At 42.0% G+C, this 21,409-nt stretch overlaps 2 protein-coding genes across 6 annotated transcripts in view; one reads left to right on the top strand and one right to left on the bottom strand.

Moving 5' to 3' along the window:
- Window positions 1-2,955: 2,955 nt before the first annotated feature.
- On the top strand, window positions 2,956-4,419 carry LOC307265013 (zinc-binding protein A33-like; the record flags this gene model as incomplete). Its single annotated transcript, XM_080046583.1, has 1 exon — window positions 2,956-4,419. The coding sequence occupies one exon, from the start codon at window positions 2,956-2,958 to the stop codon at window positions 4,417-4,419; it is 1,464 nt and encodes a 487-aa protein (XP_079902709.1).
- A 1,882-nt stretch (window positions 4,420-6,301) lies between these two features.
- fnbp1b (formin binding protein 1b) overlaps window positions 6,302-21,409 on the bottom strand; it is a gene marked incomplete at its 3' end in the record, with an annotated part of 62,147 nt that continues 47,039 nt past the window's right edge. For 3 of the 5 annotated variants that reach the window (XM_080046343.1, XM_080046341.1, XM_080046344.1), the window contains 6 exons: window positions 15,665-15,700; window positions 13,662-13,771; window positions 13,009-13,141; window positions 12,149-12,270; window positions 11,800-11,963; window positions 11,085-11,263 (listed from right to left, as the gene is read on the bottom strand). In XM_080046343.1, the coding sequence (XP_079902469.1) occupies window positions 11,085-11,263; window positions 11,800-11,963; window positions 12,149-12,270; window positions 13,009-13,141; window positions 13,662-13,771; window positions 15,665-15,700 (744 nt within the window). Of the gene's footprint in view, window positions 9,257-11,084; window positions 11,264-11,799; window positions 11,964-12,148; window positions 12,271-13,008; window positions 13,142-13,661; window positions 13,772-15,664; window positions 15,701-21,409 lie in introns of those variants that run through there. The other 2 variants (XM_080046342.1, XM_080046345.1) reach the window with 2 other exon arrangements.

Raw genomic sequence — 21,409 nt, 5'->3', positions numbered from 1 at the left:
TCCACCCATGTTATTGTCACTGTCATTATATGTTTCTTGGAGAGGTGTGAACTGGAAGGCAAATTTCATTGTTCTGTAACGGTGCATTGACCAAATAAACCTGATTCTGATATTCTTAAGTTGGCAACAGTCCACACCTCTGGCAGCTGTGTCATGTATCAAAGTTACATAATGTAAAGTGCAAAAAGAAAATCTCAGATGAACCCAGGTAAGGTGTATTCATGTAGACCCTCACCACAAAGCAAGTGTGAAAGGATTTTTACAGGGATCTAAATGGGGATCTTTAAAAAAGTGCATAAACATGAAGAATAAAACTAAACTAGAAAATCCTGCAGAGATTTTGAAAGTACGGGCAGCCCTGCGCAGGCCGCCAATCCCCGCTTCGGCGGCGCCCCGCCCGTCGGCCGGGCCAGAACGCTTCTACGAACCGCCGCCGCGGGCTTTCCGAACTCCAGTCCCGAGTTGTGGCCGTCCCCTGATGCTGTGTATACAATTTGGTGATGATAGGTTGGAAATCCACAGAGTGAATGTGACTTCACTGTATTTCAGGTCATGTAAGTTAGGGAAGAAAGAAAATAATGGCTGACCCCTATGGTCCAAGAGGCTTTATTGTAGAGCACCATGAGCTGTACATGTGTAAGAAATGTCAAGTCAATCAGAGTCAGGGGGCGAGGGGCGTGGCCTGTCAAACATTGCATTTTTGAATGATGGTTTTCGCATTTGTGGCGCCCCCTATGGGTTAATCTCGACAAGCTTAGAGGGCCATGCTACCACATGTCTTCTGCACATATCCTGCAAGTTTCATGATGATAGGACCTATGGTCAATTAGTTATGGCCAATTTGTTATTAAGCCCTGCCCCTGCATAAACGTTTTAGTCAATGGCGGCCATGTTTTCCAAGCTATCCTACTAATATTTTTCGGAGACGTGCGTCATAGTCCCCCGGGGCTTCGTGAGACATTTGGTGTTGATAAAGTAAAACTTGACAAAGTTGTGGATAAAACCCTGTTTTTCAGTTTATGCTAATTAGCCGAAAATATTTCCAGGTTGACTTTAATGATCCAAGAGGCTTTTTTGTAGAGCACCCTAAAATACACCTGTGGGAGAAATTTCAAGTCAATCGGACTTACGGTGTGCGGGGCGTGGCCTCTCAAACTTTCTTCAGTCGGGGCTTTCCTAGCGGAAATTCAAAAAACTGTCCGAGAGGCTATATTGTAGAGCACCATGAGCTGTACAAGTGTTATACAGGTCAATCAGAGTCAGGCGGCATTTGTGGCGCCCCCTATGGGTTAATCTCGATAAGCTTTGAGGGACATGCTACCACATGACTTCTGCACATACCCAGCAAGTTTGATGATGATAGGACCTATGGTTAAGGAGTTATGGCCAATTTGTTAATAAGCCCTGCGTAAACATTTTGGGCTATGGCGGCGAAAAAAATAATCATGGCTGACCCCTATGGTCCGAGAGGCTATAAAGGTAAAGGGGAGGAGCTTAATGTGGTAAGGGGAGGAGCCTAATGCTGTAAAGGGGAGGATCTTAATGTGGTAAGGGGAGGAGCCTAATGCTGTAAAGGGGAGGAGTCTAATATGGTAAAGGGGAGTGGGGCTAACATGGTAAATGGGAGGAGCCTAATGCTGTGAAGGGGAGGGGCCTAACACGGTAGAGGGGAGGGGCCTAACGTGTTAAAGGGGAGGAGCCTAACATGGTGAAGGGGAGGAGCCAAATGATGTAAAGGGGAGGGGCCTAACACGGTAAAGGGGAGGAGCCTAATGCTGTAAAGGGGAGGAGCCTAACATGGTAAAGGGGAGGAGCCTAATGCTGTAAAGGGGAGGAGCCTAACCCGGTCAAGGGGAGGAGTCTAACGTGGTAAAGGGGAGGAGCCTAACACTGTGAAGAGGAGGAGCCAAATGCTGTAAATGGGAGGGGCCTAACACGGTAAAGGGGAGGAGTCTAACACGGTAAAGAGGAGGAGCCTAATGTTGTAAAGGGGAGGAGTCTAACATGGTAAAGGGGAGGAGCCTAATGCTGTAAAGGGGAGGAGTCTAACATGGTAAAGGGGAGGAGCCTAATGATGTAAAGGGGAGGGGCCTAACATGGTAAAGGGGAGGAGTCTAATGATGTAAAGGGGAGGAGCCTAACATGATAAAGGGGAGGAGTCTAACATTGTAAAGGGGAGGAGCCTACTGTGGTAAAGGGGAGGAGTCTACTGTGGTAAAGGGGAGGAGTCTAACGTGGTTCCAATTATAGTTATCGCATTTGTGGCGCCACAAAAGCGAAAAACATAATTCACCAATGCAATGTGTGACAGGCCACGCCCCTTTCCCCCTGACTCTGATTTACTTATTATTTGTTAGACATATACAGCTCATGTTGCTCTACAATAAAGCCTCTTGGACCATAGGGGTCAGCCATGATTTTTTTTCTTCCCTAATTTACATGGGCGGCCCGTACTTTCAAAATCTCTGCGGAATTTTCTAGTTATATTTATTCTGTAAACATTTTTGGCTCACTGTTACTCCTTCAAATCTTAAGCAATTTTAACCATTCAGCTGTCAAAGTGTCCAGCTCTTTCCGGACATCGTTGGACTTTTTTCAGATTTTTTCTTCCCTTCAAACAATTGAAATACTCAGCTAACACACCGTGTGCCTTCAGCAGAGGAGGAACTCTACCCCTCGCATGACTGACCTCAGACAAACCAGGAAACAGTTTACTTTCCTTTCTCACTTAAGAGACATACGCACTGAAGACGATCAGATTCACCTTCTGACCAAACTAACAACTTCCTCTGAAAAACTTCCATTCTGCTGCTTCCACCTTCTGACACTCCACACACTGACGGTGGGTTTGATTAAAAACGGACTCAGAGAAAAGTTCATCTCAGAGACGTAAGTAGAGGAGGGAGGGGGAGCCAGGCCTGACTTTTACTTTCTGTTTGCTGTGTTTTAGACAAAATGGCGTCCAGATTAGAGGAGGATCTCTGCTGTCCCGTCTGTCATGGTGTCTTTAGATATCCTGTACTACTGTCCTGTAGCCACAGCTTCTGTAAAGAATGTCTGAAGAACTGGTGGAGAGAGAAACCAACACATGAGTGTCCACTTTGTAAGAGAAGATCTTCGAGTGCAGAACCTCCTTGTAACCTGGTGTTAAAGAACCTGTGTGAGGCCTTCGTACTGGAGAGAGATCAGACACCTTCAGAGGCTCTCTGCAGTCTGCACTCTGAGAAACTCAAACTCTTCTGTCTGGACCATCAGCAGCTGGTTTGTCTCGTCTGCAGAGATTCAGAAATACACAGCGACCACAGATTCAGACCCATCGAAGAAGCTGCACAACAACACAAGAAGGAACTTGAAGAAACTCTGGAGCCGTTAAAGAGGAACTTCAGGCTTTTTAAACAAGTTAAAGTGAGTTCTGATCAAACAGCAGAACACATGAAGGTCCAGGCCAGACGCACAGAGACACAGATTAAGGAACAGTTTAAGAGGCTTCACCAGTTTCTAGAAGAGGAGGAGGAGGCCAGGGTGGCTGCACTGAGGGAGGAAGAGGAGCAGAAGAGTCAGATGATGAAGGAGAAGATTGAGGCTCTGAGCAGAGAGATAGCAGCTCTTTCAGACACAGGCAGAGCCACAGAGGAGCAGCTGAGAGCTGAAGACATCCCATTCCTGCAGAACTACAAGGCTGCGGCGGAAGGAGCCCGGCAGCAACCCCTGCCGGCCGATCCAGAGCTGCTCTCAGGAGCTCTGATAGACGAGGCCAAACACCTGGGCAACCTGACCTTCAACATCTGGAACAAGATGAAGGACATGGTCTCCTACACTCCTCTGATTCTGGACCCAAACTCTGCTGGTATAAGACTCATCCTGTCTGAAGATCTGACCAGTGTGAGACCAGGAGAACAACAGCCGCTTCTGGATAATCCAGAGAGGTTTGGTTATTACTTTTATGTCCTGAGCTCTGAGGGCTTTGACTCAGGGACTCACAGCTGGGATGTCCAGGTTGGAGACAACACCGGCTGGGAACTGGTTGTGTTTCAAGATTCTGCCAGTAGGAAGAGAGACATACAGTCTGGATCATGGGGAATAGAGCTCTCTGTAGGGAGCTACTATGCACAGTCACCATCAGAGCCAGTCACTGTTATGGGATGCAATGCATATGCATGTTCACCATTAGATCTGAACACTTATCCCCAGAAGAAGTTCCAGAGGATCAGAGTGACTCTGGACTGGAACAGAGGAAAGCTGTCATTATTTGATGCTGATACTAACGCACACATTCACACCTTCACACACACTTTCAATGAGAGGGTGTTTCCATACTTTAGTCTTAAGGAGGAACCTCTGAAGATATCACCACTGAAGGTCTGTGTGACAGTGGAAAAGTGGAGCAACAAAGTAGCTACCAAACGGCTCAAGTTTTAGGACCAAAAAGTGTATTCATTCTGCCAGTTTAAATGCCTGTTTGGAAGTAATGTGTTGTATCTTCCAACTTTGTTACTTATCTCATGCGTGTCTGTTTCATCGCTTTGGGGTCTATAGTAGATGAAAATGTTTCCAAGCGTCTCTTCATCATGCATCTTTAACTACTGCAAACTGTATTATACATTTTAAATACTCATTTCACACTGTTCTTACAACAGATGCAGATGTGTAATTTTAGGCTCAAACCTGCAAACACAGTAATGTGAATGGATGAGGAGACTGTCTTTGCCAAATACACCAATAAAGAGAGCAGAGAAGTGAAAATGTCTGTGAATCATGTTGGAAAGGGCAGCTTGCAGTCTCCCTGCAGGATTAACCGAAGCAATTCATTTTCTTTAACCACAGCGCAAAGGGAAGCTCATTGGGTCCCAGGGAGCCAAAGGCCAATTAAGATGTTTGAAGTTGTTTGGAAGAGGTGAATGCTGCATCTGCCGCACAGCATGCGCCTGCATATTTCCACAGGGGGACTACTGGGACCCAACACAGCTGTAGCTCAACAGGGAAAGAATCAATTGGCAATCCAGAACTGTCCGTGCATGGGCCAGAATCAGATCAATACATGAGGCTGCTGTGGTGTCTCACGGTCAAATTGAGTATAACAACAGTAGAGCAGTTAGTTACATTAGTGACAGTGTGTATTAGGAAGATATTTTCAGAGGGGACCTTTATTGAGTGTAAGAGATGAATTGAAATGCCAACAAAGGAGAGTTAAATAAAGGCCAACACAAATCCACCCAAAAATTTCGAGGTGCAGTTTGTATAATTCAATAATAACCTCTGGTATTTTCATGTCAGTCCCTGATCTAGAGCTGTGTTGCCAGTGAAAAACTAGTGATGTTAAAAATGATGGGGGACAAAGAAAAAAAAACGTTATGCTCCTCTGAAGAGTCAGAACGTTTGGTGGAACATGACTACCACCTGGTGGCCAACATGGGAATTGCAGCTAAGTCATGTTGGTCCGTTGGTCCACAGCTTGGAACCTTCTTCAACTATACAATTGGCTACATCAAGGTTTATTTAGGTTTAAAATGAAATCTTCGTCTTCAAAGATGTATCTTTAAGAATGTATTAATGCTTGCATTTATTCTAATACGAATATTCATATTATTTTGGGTGCATTACATTTTTTTTTTATTTAGTCATTTCTTGATTTACCTTTCATTTTGGTAGTTTTCGGTTCTCCACATAAATTAGCCAGTTGGGTGATTTTCAACTGCATTCCTTTGGCAAGATGTTTTAAAACTTGACTGATGAAGAGTTCATGCATGACTTATTTAGACCCCATACATTAGGCTACTGTAAACATCAAGGTTAGCCTTTTCATCCTAAGAATAGAGGATGCATTATTTCACCTATCAACAATGCATACATTTGTGTTAGTTCATTAATTATTAGAAATGTTAAATCGAGAAAAAGTTGCTAACTTTTCGTGGCTCCAGCTTCTTTAACTGCTTTCCTGTGTTTCATCTTGTTTTGAAATGAATATTTTTGAGTTTAAGACTGTTGGATGGACAAATCATACATTGAAAGTTGTTATCAGGGCTTGGGCTATCAGGACTTCAGGAATTCATCATAGTCTAAACAAGTAAAACATTTAGTACAAATCACAATGAGTTGGGCTAGTTCTGTGATTTAACTAATATATTAATCTAATTTATTCATAAATACTTATTTGTAAATAATATATACAAACAAACACACATGTTCTTAGAAAACAGAATTAGTGCAGATTATAATTCTCTCAGTTGCTGTTGTGGTTGTTGATTTTGTCTAAATTCCCCAAGGGAAAGAAAACAAAGACACTAACACCCCGTCGTTAACTTTCCAGGCATATTTAATTGGCACAGTAAACACAATACAAAGTATTCAGTGCTCCGAAACACAAGCATGGGCTACCAAATGGAACACAAACGAAAAAGTGCAAAACACACCATTTGGTAAACCTCACAAAGGAAAAAAGAAGTCTTACTTTGCGAAGCAGATAAAGTAATGGTAAGACTCTCAATAGTTAAAATAGATGTTTTTCCTTTTTAAACTTTATTTATAATATTCATATATATTCTCTCTAATTCCATCGTGCCATTTTTCCACTGTACAGGCAGGTTATTCCGGGGGGGGCATGGACTAAAACGTTTGTGGTCTCATTTGCGGAGCACAGGGCAGGCAGACGGATGCTGTAACAGCTACCTCTGCCCTCAAAGTGGTGAGATCAGATTTATCTCATCAATTATCACTGAAAACAATTTGACAAACAAAAGCGTCTTGTTTGATATCTCAAACAAATCGAACGACAACGGGTGGTGAAAAGCAAACATAGTACTTTTTAAGCTTGATTCTGCACGGGGTTTTTTGATCGGTCCTTCAATCAAGAGTCCAAATGGTCAATAACGTTGATCACTCCTCCATTTCACAAGAGTTCATGTTATGCATATGCTGTGTCGGATGAATATTTAAGAATGGCTTCATCCAAAACAATGCAATTGTTACTCGTACTTGCAGTTAAGGGATTTTAAAGTCCCATTTAGGCAGAATAAGCTACAACATAGATTTCCAGCTTTAAAAAAAGAAAAAGGAAAAAAAAAAGAAGCTGAATCATAACTCAACATCATCAAATATAAAACAGAAATGTTAAAATCACGTACATTATGTGCCATGAGAAAGGGGGGTGTGAATCAGTGGACATCATTTCTTCTCGTCTTGATCAGAAAAACTCTCAAAATTTGCCCCCCAAACTTTTGAAATAATCACATCTTACTCCATTCTCCATACCACAGCTACCATCAGCATCATTCAACTTCTTTCAGAAAAAAAAAACCCAGTCAAGGCCCAAAAGCAGGTGATACTAGGTCACATTTCAGTCACAAACTCTGTGTGGATCACAGTATATTTTCATATACAGTAGACAGTTAAGTGGAACAACCTAAATGTAATGTGTAAAATCATGTCATTGTAGGTTGTATTTTTTGGGGATGGGTAAACTGTTGCTTGGACCGAGTGGAGACATTATCCACAGGGCGTTTTGAACTGTAAACTAACACCAACTTGCGTTAGACACTCTGATCAACACGTACAATACTAAACTTTTACATACATCCTGTACTGTGTATTTAACAGTAAAACAAACGCACAAGACATCCATGACCTACCTATGCAAAAAGATCATTCAGAAAACAAACATTTGCGGGTCCCTATCGTCCTTTACTCTGACAGTTTTGTTGATTAAACTGGGGATGGGGAATTAAGGGAGAAGGAGATCACTCACTCACTGTTAAAATGTGAAAAAAACATGCTTTCTGGACCAACGAAAGAAAAATTAAAAAGAAATTAAAAGAATAACCACAGGCACTGAACCCAAACAGTAGCATTCAGGTTAATTCGAACAGTACGACCAGGCAATGAGGGTTACTTGAACAGAAAGGCTGGAGGCAAAGGGAGGGGTTGTGGGGTGCGTAAACTGACCAAAGCACCCCCAACCACCTCCAATGGGTTGCCAGCAGGAAGACAGGGCAAGCATGCAGCACGCCACAACGCTGAGAGGCCACCCGCCTAGAGCTGTTGCAATAATAAAAAAATTATAATAAGGAGGTTGGTGGGGTTGGGTAAGGGGCTCAAAGCAGCCAAGGGACATAGCCTAAGCCGGCTGTGGATTAGGGAAGGGCCTTGGGGGTGAGTTTGGGTGGGAGGTGGTCAGAGAGAGGAACAGACACCAGTGACAAGGGGACAATAACGTATAAGTGAATATATAGTGAAAAGAACATGACAAGAGAGAGATGAGTGACGACCAATGAACACCATCATCATCATCCATGTCTCTTTCCTTACAGACAGGTGTGTGAGGGGGTGAAGGGTGTGACGGTGTTGTGTAGAAAAATGGGACATCACATGACAACAAGCACTTACATACAGGCATTCGCATCAAACAAACACACATGACATGAACCAGAAGCACATACAGTAACATACAGATAGATTAGCACCAACACTTCCTTTTCAGTAGGCAAACACCTGCAAAGATGGAGCTGATTTAGTGGGAGTGAGAGTTGGATATGAGAATTTTTTTAAAGCCACCACTGATGTAGGCAGAGGAGTCCGGGGTTATTCTGTCTCAAACTGAATCTCACACATCCATACAATGCTGGATGAAGGTGGACCCATTTGTTGTCCGTAAGTTCCCGCAGGACTCCGTCCTGTCTCTGACCATACCCACTGACCTTGTGTGTGTGTGTGTGTGTGTGTGTGTGTGTGTGTGTGTGTGTGTGTGTGTGTGTGTGTGTGTGTGTGTGTGTGTGTGTGTGTGTGTGTGTGTGTGTGTGAACAGGGGCAAAGGTAAGGGGAAAAAAGGGGAGGGGCAGGAGTGTTCAGAGCGAGGAAGCCAACAGCCGCGTTCATGAACCGCGCGCGGGTCAAGCGGAGTTAGTTACATTAAGAAGCAAAGAAGCAAAACAGCAAAAAGTAAACTGTGTTCTACTGTGGTTGTGACTGCTGTATGGATGTTAAGAATGGAAAAGGTTAAAGAGCGCTACAAATTTAGATGGATTTCTCTTATCGTTGCTTCACGTTCAGTGCCGATAAGTTGTTGTTTTGTTTGTGTTTTTATTTTTCGTAATGGTTTGAAAAATAGAGATGCGTTTGTAATCGGCCGGTTCTCTCTCTCTTTTAGATTCAGGACGTCTTTTCACTTTCTCTCTCTGACTCTGTGAGCGTGTGAGGAAACGTGGTGGTCGCTCCCAGGCTGCTTGCCCTGCCATTCCTCAGCCAGAACCACACTTTTAGGAATCTGCAATTCAAACAAAAATGTACAAACAAACAAACAAACATAAAAAAAAACGACAAAAAGAAAAGTTAGATGGATCTAAAGGAAACTCCGAGTCAAAGACAGCAACCCACACATTCAGACATGGAGAGGAGCAAGAAAATAGTCGTTGAGTGTATGAAACTACTTTGAAACCTAAAAGGATGTCAGCATGAATGTTATCTGCACATAGTGTTTGTGGGAAAAGACCCGAAATAAAGATGTATCCGTTTAACTAAGGACTTTTCAGCTGATTCTACTTTAGTTTTTTAGAAAGCAGCCACTTAAGCTTATCGCAACATGCTGAAGTCGTGTCAAAATCCCACAAATGCTGCCTCATGCAACGCATTTCAAATACTCTTCAATTACAATTACAGGAGGCATGACATTTTTATTTACAGCACTGATGTAAAATGACACCTGCTTATGAAAAAACCCCATGCCATGTCACTAACAAGCCTTCGAAGTTGATGAAAAAAAGTGAAAAAAGTTGAATAAAGTCTTCATGTAATGAGTTACGAAAGACATGATTTTCTGAGTCCATGTGGAAAAAGTAGCACAGAATTTCTTTTCTTGTTGCAGTGACGTGAAATGACACAGAGGCCAAACACTCACACACACACACACACACCATGCATTTTACAGGAAATGCACCTAGACCCATGCAGAAAAACCACAAAGCTTTAAAGTCATGTCTCCAGCCCAGTCTCACCATATAGCCCAGTACAGCTAATTCTCAGTCCTTTTTACCAATAGCCTGGAAGAAAGGACCAGAACAGCCCAACACTATCATTATCAAAAGGTGGATCAAAAGAGAAAAGAAAAAAACACATCTTAAGGGGGCTACTACTGTTACTAATTTGATTACCTACACAACGTGTTCATGTTGTTACAGCACTTTGATTAAACCTACAGCATGCAATATATGAGAGGGGGTTGGGTGGTGTAGTTTTTATTAGCTTTTTTCTGTTTAGCCTACAAAAATATCTTTTTTCATATGTAACCATATTTTACAGAAGATGTAAATTACATTCTGATTGCATGTCGTGCATGCTTTCCTTTCAGGTACAACAAGTCACCAAAACACAGTAACTTCCGCAGCAATTCAACCTTAACTGGATGTTCATTGTCACTTCAGATGGAGCTTACATTCAGTCGGCTATTACTATACAGACTCAGATATTAGACCCAGGTTGTCCATACAACTCTTGATTTAAAGCATGTTGATTCAAGTGGAATAAAGTTATCCGAAGCTTTAAACCGTAATTTAAAACAAAACAATAAAAAACAAAAGTACAAGTACAGTGTTTTTAAAAACATTTTTACATTTGAAGTCATTGTCAGAGTGATGGGTGTCATGTTCTATACTTGTATGACCACTAGGTGGCACTGCAGTGAATGGGAGGTGAGGAACTAGAAGCTTCTTTTTACACACACACACACACACACACACACACACACACACACACACACACACACACACACACACACACATACACATACACAGAGATACACAACAAAAATAAAAAAACATCCGGCTGGCTCAGCTTGCATTCAGTGTCATTTCCTAAAACATTATCAAACGTGACACACACACACTGTCACACACTCTGACACGACTGTCCGAGGCACAATGGACAAATCAAGATTGGTCCTTTCCCTCTTGGGAGAGACAGGAAGTGGGTGTCTGTGTGTGTGTTGTATTCTCTTATCTGAGCTACCAGTAACAATCTATAATCTCCATAACTTGCCCCCACTGATACAGCGTTGAATAGAAACAACATGCTGACAAAAGAAAATCACATTGCTGGAGTTAAATGTATGTCATAGCACCTTTGGCGTTTGTTTCCAAAAAGACCTCGACGTAGGAGGTGGGGACATATCCCTCCTCATCCTCGTTCCTTCTCACTCGTGTCCAGCCGTCTCCTTTGTCTTCCTCTATGACGTATAACAGCTCGCCCTCTGCCACGGCTATAGTGCCCTCGTTATGACCTGCCAAGGGAAAGGGAAACGAAAAGGGAAATGTAAAAGCAAAATTGTCATAAGATAAGAGCATGACTAGAGTGATTTTGACATTTGTCCCCCTTTGCACTTGAAGGAAGTTTGCATCATGTATGGTTGCCACATCAGCTAATTTTGTAATATAAAAGTGTAAAGGGTATATCTGTTATTTTGAATCATCTGCTGCAGCACTGCTTTATTTTCCAGCGATCGGGGGCCATATTTACACCAGCGCTTTAGTCAACAGCCTTTTGAAGATTTAAAAGATAATGTTCTAGAGAAATGACTATATATATATCCACCCTCCTCCACACATTTCCTCAGAAAGGTCACAACCCTACTCCTCCTCATTTGGAGTAATCAAATTATTCACTGCACTGCATTCGTAGGAGTTCTACCTGTTGTTTCCACAAATAGCAGCTGAGGTCGACCAACAAAAGGCAAATGTATTGTACTTTTGGAATATTAAAAAGGTAGCAGCAGAACATTGTTGTAAAGGGGTTTTTGATTATTTGTTGCTACTGTACCTTCAAACGGATACAAGGCCTTGCAGGTGCCGATGGTGGGCAGCGTCTCCTCGTCATCGAATTCGTCGTCGAACTCCGGCGTGGAGGTGGTGGGGATGCTCGGGTTGATGGTGGCCTTGACCTGAGTCTCTGAATTCTGCTCCTCCGTGTAGCTGCCATCCGGGCTGCTCAAGGGCCAACACACACACACAGTAAATATACTGTGAAAACATACAGAGTTTTCTTCCGAAAGAATGAGGTGTGCAATGAACTCTGGGGGGGTGGAGGGGGGGAATGGGGGGTGAAGGTTTTGTGGAATTGAATTGAGTGATGTCAGTTTGATGTGGATGTTTGTCTGAGTATACCATACCTCTCTCTGTCCTGTGCACAGTTGTTGCTGCTCACGGCTGTGTTGTTCTGGGTCTCATAGAGTCCACTTCTCCGGTTGTCACTCTTGGATGGCATCCTTTCTTCCACCTCTGCTAACCAGCCCTGGAACACATATATTTATAAGTTATGTGCTGTACATCTGTATCTGTGTTAAAATGCTTTTGTGTTTTAATGTTTTATATGTTAATGTGGTTTGATCTGTATCTAAATGCTACTTGTGTTTTGTCTTCACATGCCATCAACCTGGCAGCTGTCATCATCTGGAATAGTGGTTGTTTCATTGTATTTGTGTATGCTCATGTCATGTATGTATGTTTTATGTGTATGTATTGTATTCTTTTTAATGTTTTCTTTAAAGCCATCAACCTGTTAGGGACTGGAGATGAAAATGAGCCAGTATGGCTAAATCTGGCACATTTACATGATGGGCTCTAGTGCTCATGTTTAATTAATGTGTGTTCTATTAGAAAATGTATATCAAGCACTGTGGATTTTTAAAAAAAACAGTGAATCTGAGGATGTTTAAAGTTGGCAAGAACCATCACCGGGGTAACGCCTCTGCATAACACTCTGGTGTGTGTGTGCCATGTATTGACAGGGTTAAACCAGGCCGTTGTTCCGGGACTCCCCTGGAAGCAGCCAGCCCCTTCCAGCTGCTTCACATCTTCTCCTAATATGGACGAGCGGACGGGCGTCTTTGGAACTTACCCCAGCTGCAGACCAGTTGTTTGAACTCCTCATTATTTACTGTCCCACATAAACCAAACACCAAAGCTTTGGCCAACACTAACACTAACACTCAGGCAGAGATGAGAGCGCAGCCTGGCAACATGACCTCACCTCAAACTTCTGAACTTCAAACTGGAGCTTCTCGATGTTCTGCCCGTACTCTGTTAGCCGTGGGTCCACGCTGGCAGGGTCGCCCATCTGAGGGTTCTTCAGGTACACGTCTTTCATCTTAGTAAGAGCGTCCCTGGGAAAGAAAATGAATTAAGTTAGCACAAGTCTATGTCTGAATGAGACATCGCCATGTAAACAGCAGTTTTTGATCATCTTAATCAGAATAAGGTCATATTCAGAGGAAGCAATAAGCGCATAAAGACGGCTGGAGTGTTCCGATCTTAGTCGCATCATTGAGTCATGTATACACCTTAATCACAGTAAATATTCCTACTACTCCTACTATAGTTTGCAACGCATGTCCTGGTTTATGGCTGTTAAAGTAGCTTGGGTAAACATGCAACATGACCCTTTCAAAGAAGAGTAATTTTCAGGTGACAAAACAACGCAATGCAACAATGAAATGAAATAGTGTTAATTTCCCTTGGATGGGACAGTAATTATTGACGGAAAAGAACAGGCCAACGTCATGATGCTTCCGCCACTACCAGTGGATGTCGCTGGTCTACACAGTATATGCTGATTGACATTAATCAGAATATGCTGTGTATGTTAACATAGTCACTGTCATGTCTTGAATGCCAAATGCCTACCTCTGGTCCATCTCTTTCTGAATGTCCTTGTTCAGATCATCCAGCTTGCCCTGCAGCTTCTTCCTCCTCTGCTCTGGTGGCAGGTGGCTGAAGTCCTCCGGTCCAGAGCCCTGCGAGAAACAAGTTAGGGAATAAAAAGAAAAAACGGGAAACTAAATGGAGAGAAACCATAAGACAAAGAAAAAACAACGTTTATAATTCATTATTGGTTGTGTTGCTGTTTTCACAGGGATCTTTTGTTTCTAGTGAGGTGCAGTATCTCTCTTTGCTGTAGCTGTAAACCCTGTGAGCCGTGACTCAGGGATAAATGGATAACAGCTCCACAAATGGAGCTCTTGTTATGTTCTAACCATGTAATTCACCTCACGGAGAAGATACTGCAGCCGCTGGATAACACACACTGGCTGACAGTTTGGGATGTTGGTCTGTGTGTAGACTCCAGGCCTTTCACCTATTCAGTTGCAGAGACTAGTCTAGTGCTTTTGGTGAATGCATGGGAAATGTAATGTAGTGTAAGTACATCCTATTATTGCTCATATTGAGTTTCAGTGTGAGCTGGCTAATGTGGACTTGACAGGACTGTGTATTCTGAAATGGAGGTTGTGAGAGATTTATTTTTTATTTTTATGGCCAAGGGTCATATTTCCTGATGAGAAGGAATCAAGTCTGTAACACAGAACGATGACTCATGCTTCTCGACAGCATTGGAAACTTTCTTTGGACGTAATGTATCAGTATTCTGGATCATGCTTAGCCTAGTCTCCAAGTAGTACTAAATAAATAATTACATCTATCTATCTATCTATCTATCTATCTATCTATCTATCTATCTATCTATCTATCTATCTATCTATCTATCTATCTATCTATCTATCTATCATGCAAGTTGATTTCAAATATTTCAACTCATTTATCTATTCAATATTGAACTCTTTGGGACCCCAAAACTGTTAAGTCTTTGAGTGTTAAAAAATAAAAGTGGAAAATTGTGTCTGTGCAATGTTGCTTTTAACTCCTGTCAATGAATAAACACATGCTTGTACTGAGTAGGTGGAAGGCTGGGTTTGATCTCATTGAGATGGGTCACAGCGACACCACAGGATATAAAGCTTCTGGAGCTACAGACTCTGGTAGTCAGGATTCACTGCACATGAGCCAGGGGGGGGGGGGCTAACACAGCAGCTGGGTTACCATGCCAACCTTACCCTTTCTCCCTCTATCAGCACGCAACACTTACCAGACATGCAAAATAACAAAAGATATGTCAATCATCATGCAGTAGACATGCACTTTTCCAAATGAATAGTAACAGTTCCAGAAGTCCTGTATTGTATTAGTGTTTATACTGTCTATGCATTCCAAGACAAATGAACAAAAACTACTTTCTAAAAGACCAAGAGAAAACTTCAGGCAGACATTATATCATTTGTTGATTGTAGTGCGATACATTAGGGATGGATAAGGTAAACAAGTAATTGTTTTGCATTTCATCAGGTATAGATTAGCAGATTTCCAGTCCTAATGCTAAGCTAAACTAAGCATGCTGATGGTAGATACAGTATGAGATTGGTATCAATCATCCTTTTCTTTTAATATTCAGCAAGAAAAGGGCTAAGTTTATGATCCAAAATATGTACAGTAGGTAGTCTATTTCCAAAGGCCTCTAAGCCAAAAAATGATTTGTGATTTTGGACGATATGAATCAAAATGAAACTGCCTTGACTTTAATCTTCAAAGGACATCTCGTTCTGATCAAATGTTTAATATTCTGTGGAGATCATAGTTCATCATGCAGTTCTTCTACAATATGTTATCTTTACAGAACATCTTTCTATAAACATAATACATATCGGCATGCAGTGTAAGGACATGAGTGAGAAACCGCTACATAAGATCAGATTAGTATATGTTACACGAGGACGTACAATGTTGGTAGCGACAAGAAAGGACTACCAGACGTGACTAGAAGTGACGACATACATGAACAGAGTAAATGTGATCACCTCAATGAGATTCCGGACGTGGGAATTGAGTGTGATCTGCACCACACACAAAACGTGTTGGGAGAAGACATGACGAAAAAACACAAAACCATGACATAAAAAACAAACACCAACAAACAACAAAAATAACATGTAAATTAAGACATGACGACATGAGAGGCTGAGGTCCATCGTTGTGTCACACCAAAAATAAATGTAAATCCAAAACTTAATAAAACAAATAAGAGCACATAGGGAAAATAAACGGAGTACAAAACGTTATTAACAGTGTGTTACTGGGGGCGTGGGGGGGACGTGACATGCGTGCTATGATCATGCCGCTACAGTTGTGCGGTTATAAACGGTCATGCTTACCAGCTTGAGAGAAAGCTTCATGGAGGAGGCAAGAAGAGAGAGAAAATGGCGAAGAGCGGGAGAGAGGGAAAGAAACAACAGAAACAAATGTCAACATCAGCAGAATATCACAGCCATTTGCTTCATTTTCCTTAAAAAAAAAAGAACAGTTTACATGTATTTGAATGAAAACGTTTCGCTCTGCCAAACTTCACCATTAAAGGAAAAGAGGGTATATATGGTGCTTAAAGGCTGAAGGATGTATATGGTCGCTATGCCATAAAAAAGCTCTTTCACTAACTGTTTCAGCTATAAACCCTCTAGTCTGCACATTGTTAAGCCCTTATATTGTACATTTATAATTCCTGCACATATTGTAAATAATGTTATTTATGTTGCACACACTCAATGTCTTTAGTTTTCCATACCGTTTGGTTTTGTATTACTTTTTGCACTGTATTTATAACTCATGTTTTTCATTGCACCTTGGGTTTGGAGGGAAACAGTATTTTGGATTCCTCTGTATGTCTGTCACATATTACAGAAAGTGACAATACAGTTGACGTGACTTAACACTCTTTTCTAATGTGGTGAAGTTTAACATTCCTAATACGATGGATTAATGAAAAGATGAGAAATAGGTCGGCAGCAAAGGCCAACCTACTGCACAAGCATGAGGTAAAGTACTAGAATTAAGGGTCAGACAGACAGATGAAAATAAATGTAGAAGAGAGAAGTAGGAGGAATAGTGACTGCGACAGGGACAAATGGCTCCTTCACTTCTTCTTGATCCGTCTCTGCTGCCATTACTATGTGGAGTGACAGCAGAGGGCGCCAAAAGCATGTAACACATTATAGCAGCAGACCCACACATTGACATGGAGGCTCGTACTGTAAACAGACAAGCTGGAGAGACCAAAACTGTCTAACAGCACTTGTTACGACGAAAAACCTACACATACCCAGGTTTAAAGTATGCATCTCAAATGAAAGAAGTTGAATAAAGGCATAAGGCAAATAATAGTAAAGGAAAGTAGAGTAGAAACTACAAAAACAAATGCCTTTAAAAGCTGCTTTAGACCATTTGCTGAGGATTATTTTTTTTTGTGTTTTGAAGACACAGAACAGAGCAGCGAGCAGGTTAACACCCATTGGCTGGCAGAGCTGGAGCAGATGACTTGTAATCCTGTTAACGGCTCACAGGCCGGTGCACAGCTCTACTCACTTTAGTCCACTAATCAAGTCATCCACCTGGAATGGCCTGTTAAGGTTTCTCTACCTTGTGATACTCACTCTCGCCTCCCTGCAGTTATACAGTATTATATCTTACATTTCTTACAATACCAGACAAATACCTAACTTGCACCGAGGAAAAAAATATGTAGCATAGGATCTAGTTTTCTGTTTCTAGTGGGTCAGATATTACAGATAAATCTAATTCATAAATGTAAATCACATGTGTTTTTAATGAATAACCACTGGTATAAAATGTGTTTTGTTAAAGCATAAACAATAAAACAATGGGGTAGATGCACGGTAAATACTTGTCCCTGATTGGCTGTTTCTCTGCTAGCTTACTCTTAGAAGTTTGATAAATACGGGCTCTGGTCCACAGATCTATCTGAACTTGTTCCAACCACGCAGACAGACATAGATATACAGGTATATAGCGGCCCTTACACACAGATTACATCGCTGCAGTATGGGACACGAGCACAAAGAAAGCCCTGGAGGGGTGAATTCTGGGTAACGTAGGCTGAACCCAGGCACAAAGTGTGACCAGCACCCTTGCCTAATATTACATTCCCTTGAGAGTGACATTTAATTAGTGAGGAGGGGGGTTATAGCTGGGTAGATGAATGGCCCATTTAACCCTCCATAGCCTCAGGTGCTTGTGACACTTTGTGAATTGACCCTTTTGTAGATGTTCGCTAGGCAAATCCCTCGAACCATCCGCGGTACGACAAGCAACGAGAAACCTCAAGCTGATACATGTGATGTGGGATGACGTCATCTTCTTCTCCGACCATTCGCCCGGCTCCCACACATGTCCACCACAGCCCCATGTGATCAATACAGAGCCAGGCACACACACTAGCCTCCTCTGAGGGGGAATTTAGCCTCATTAATTATGACGAAATTGACACAACCAATCGTTAGCGTGGAGGCTACTGTGTGTGGTGTATATGGCTTTTTACTGATCACACACATCCGTGCACATTTCATATTCATTCACACTTTTATTCCAATCTCTAACTGCTCACAGAAACACACGCGCACACACACACACACACACACACTCCGCTGATGTTCACTGGTGCCCGTCTCACACACACACACACACACACACACACACACACACACACACACACACACACACACACACACACACACACACACACACACACACACACACACACACACACACACACACACTTACAACATATTGCCTTGCTTCGAAAGCATATGTGGGCAGGCCAAGATTCCTCTTCATAAGCTCTTTGTTACAAATGAGCGAGCGCGGGGATTGCTGCTGTGGTGGTTGTCGGAGAGAATACAGCTTCGTCAATGTGATCTCAAAATAACAACACTGATGTCTTAAACCTCTTATACTGCATATACGGCCTTATTTGGACTCCCGAAACACAGGCGCGTGCTCATTTTCCTCCCGAACAAAACACATACACAGTTAATGTAGATGGATCAGACAGCTAATATGCACCACACAGAGGCTCTCCTGCAGGGGTAGACATCCCTCCACTGTGCAGAGAGACACAACAGCCCGACTCTACTGGCACAATTACTATAATCCCTAATGTGATACTATGCTCTTATTGCAAGACATGGAACAGAAATAACATATTATTTTTCTGTTCTTAGTAAATCTTGATTTTGCTATGTCAAATATTTGAACAGGGATTCTGCAGGATTCACCTAGATAAAAGTACAACTTTTAAATAAACAGGAAGGCAAATAAATTCCTGTTTCATCATCCTATCGGACGGAAATATGAAAAACATAACACAAAACCAGTAGGGAGTATGTGAGCTGGTGTGATGATAAATAGGAGTTGGACTAGGATAAGTGTTACAGAAGGGAATACAAACCTACAGTAAGAAATAGAAAATATTTCAAAATTATGATAAGACTATAGGGAATTTAAAATGCAGATGTATTTTCTTCAGGAAACTGAATTGAAAGGTTTCCAAGTATTTTCAAAATATTATGGAGATACCCTGTTAAAAATAAGCCCTCCAGCTCAAATTGAGCACAGATACTGGTGATAAAGGGTTACTAGCTTAATTTGAGTACATGGATGTAGGCCTGACTCTCTACCAGCAGCTGATAATAGGGCATTAGCCCAAACTGTCTGTGTCAGTGAGGCAATGGGGCTGGTGTCCCTAAAATACTTTGACTAGATTAACCATGTGCCTTCTGTTTCATTTTCATAATCTTTAATATGCTAATTTATATATAGGCCTATATATATATTTTTTTAACATATTGTAAAAGTGTACTCTAAATCAAACAACATCTATATACATGAAAAGCATGAACAGTGACTGCCATGGGACATGGAAATGGGTACAAAGTATTTAAATGTATTGCAATGAGATATGGAAAAAGTAAAGTTTAATTTAAGGGCTTTTTACTGATAGAGTTTCTACCCTGTCAGAGCCTCAACGACTTCATTCAACCTGTTTCTTGTGTCATGAAATGTTACAGTAAGGTCAAACTTCAATCTTTTAAATCTGTGTGTACTTTAAACACAATGCATCTGAATTGACTCAGTACATTCATTTGTTTTATCTCTCTTCTGGAGAGCTGTTTCAGCACTTCCGCTTTCAGAAACGTGCGCTTCCTGCTGGATCTGTCCGGCGCTAGAAAAAACACACACTTCCCTATTTTTTTTCTGCTGACCTTCAATCATTTCCTCTACGATACGCTCGCAGGACAGCACCGTAGCAAACGATTGTTCTTTAAGCCTTTTCAGACGTCATGTTAACGCCAATTCAAACAAATCTTTTTTTTTGCTTTTAAGTAGCTTGCTGCCCTTTCAAAAATACAAGCGTAAACAAAATAAAAAATGTATTTGTGGGCTCTCCGGAAGGAACACGTGAGTTGCCGCCCAATTCCTGAGGTCAGGGAGAGCTGGCTGGGTGAAGGGCATTGTGGGAAGGTGTGCAATGACCTGCCCCGACTACAAACACACACACACTGGGTATTAGAACAGTAACTGGTAATGACACCCACGTAGACCCTGGGCTGGTGCTGATAAAGCCACCATCCAGGAAGCCTTCTAAAATTACTCCTCTGGCCTTTTCCACTCCACATGGAGATGACTCAGTCGGCCTGCTGCCATATCCACAACCCATTACTGTGTTCATACTGAGAACCCTCTCCTCTATTATATGTTCTTTTCCTTTAAGGGGGAGTCAGCGATTCTGGAGAATGCTTGTTGTCAGAATCACGTTTGTCAAAATCAGTGAATATCTCCTCACAATCTGCTGTCTATCTATCTATAATGTATGTGTGCTGAAAAAAAATCCAGTGTTAATACACAGCTTAGGCTCTGGAAACGGGCATGTTGCTAGCTACCTTTGTTTACATATCCTTTGTGTATGAACACTGGATTAACATTTTTTTTCAGCACACAGTATGGATACAGGTAGCAGATCGGAGGAGATATTCACTGATTGTGACAAGAAAGCGTTCTCCAGAATCACTGACTCCACCTTTAAATCATGTGCAAAAAAAATAAAACACAAAAACAAAATAAATCCGCTTCCAGCATATAGGCTGCAGGGAAGTGCGCAGGATAGCGGATAGTGCAGTCTCCATGCTGCTGCCGAGACTGCTCAGGCGCCTGGCTAACTGTCTGTCATAGGGGGGAAGGTGAGTAAGAGGGACTGTCGCTGTGAGCACGGGAGTTAACGTGAAGAATGAAGGGACAAGATGGAGAATGATGGTGAGTCAGACAAGTACCATGGATTCAGAGTTAGGCGCTATTAGCATGCCAGGGAAGCAAAAAGGCTGAGCACTGTATGAGTGAAGTGAAGAGGCCTATGTTAGGCTACTGCTTTTTTTCACTGATTATATCATAGTAGCAATAATAGCACCAATTTGGAAGGTAGTTTTGAACAGCAACATGTGCAATTGAAAGCTGGTTATGGTCCAATGTGAGCACTGTTATTTATAATTCGAGGTCAGATGAGTTTCTTTTCCATTACATGGTACCGGCTCCTCTATACTCTACTATACTGTACTCTACTGGCCTTTGGTATCTGGCACGCGATGATCTTAGACCAATCACTGTCAAGTACCTCGGACCTACTTTTTTGGAACCTCAACGTAGTAGGGACCAAAAAAGTAGGAACCAGGTAGGCTGCTTTTACATAGTGGAAAACCATC

The sequence above is a fragment of the Ammodytes marinus genome (genome assembly GCF_949987685.1).
Source record: "Ammodytes marinus genome assembly, chromosome: 18".
NCBI lineage: Eukaryota > Metazoa > Chordata > Actinopteri > Uranoscopiformes > Ammodytidae > Ammodytes > Ammodytes marinus.
The sequence above is the reverse complement of the archived record's forward strand: the minus strand, read 5'-3'. Positions and strand labels throughout refer to the sequence as shown.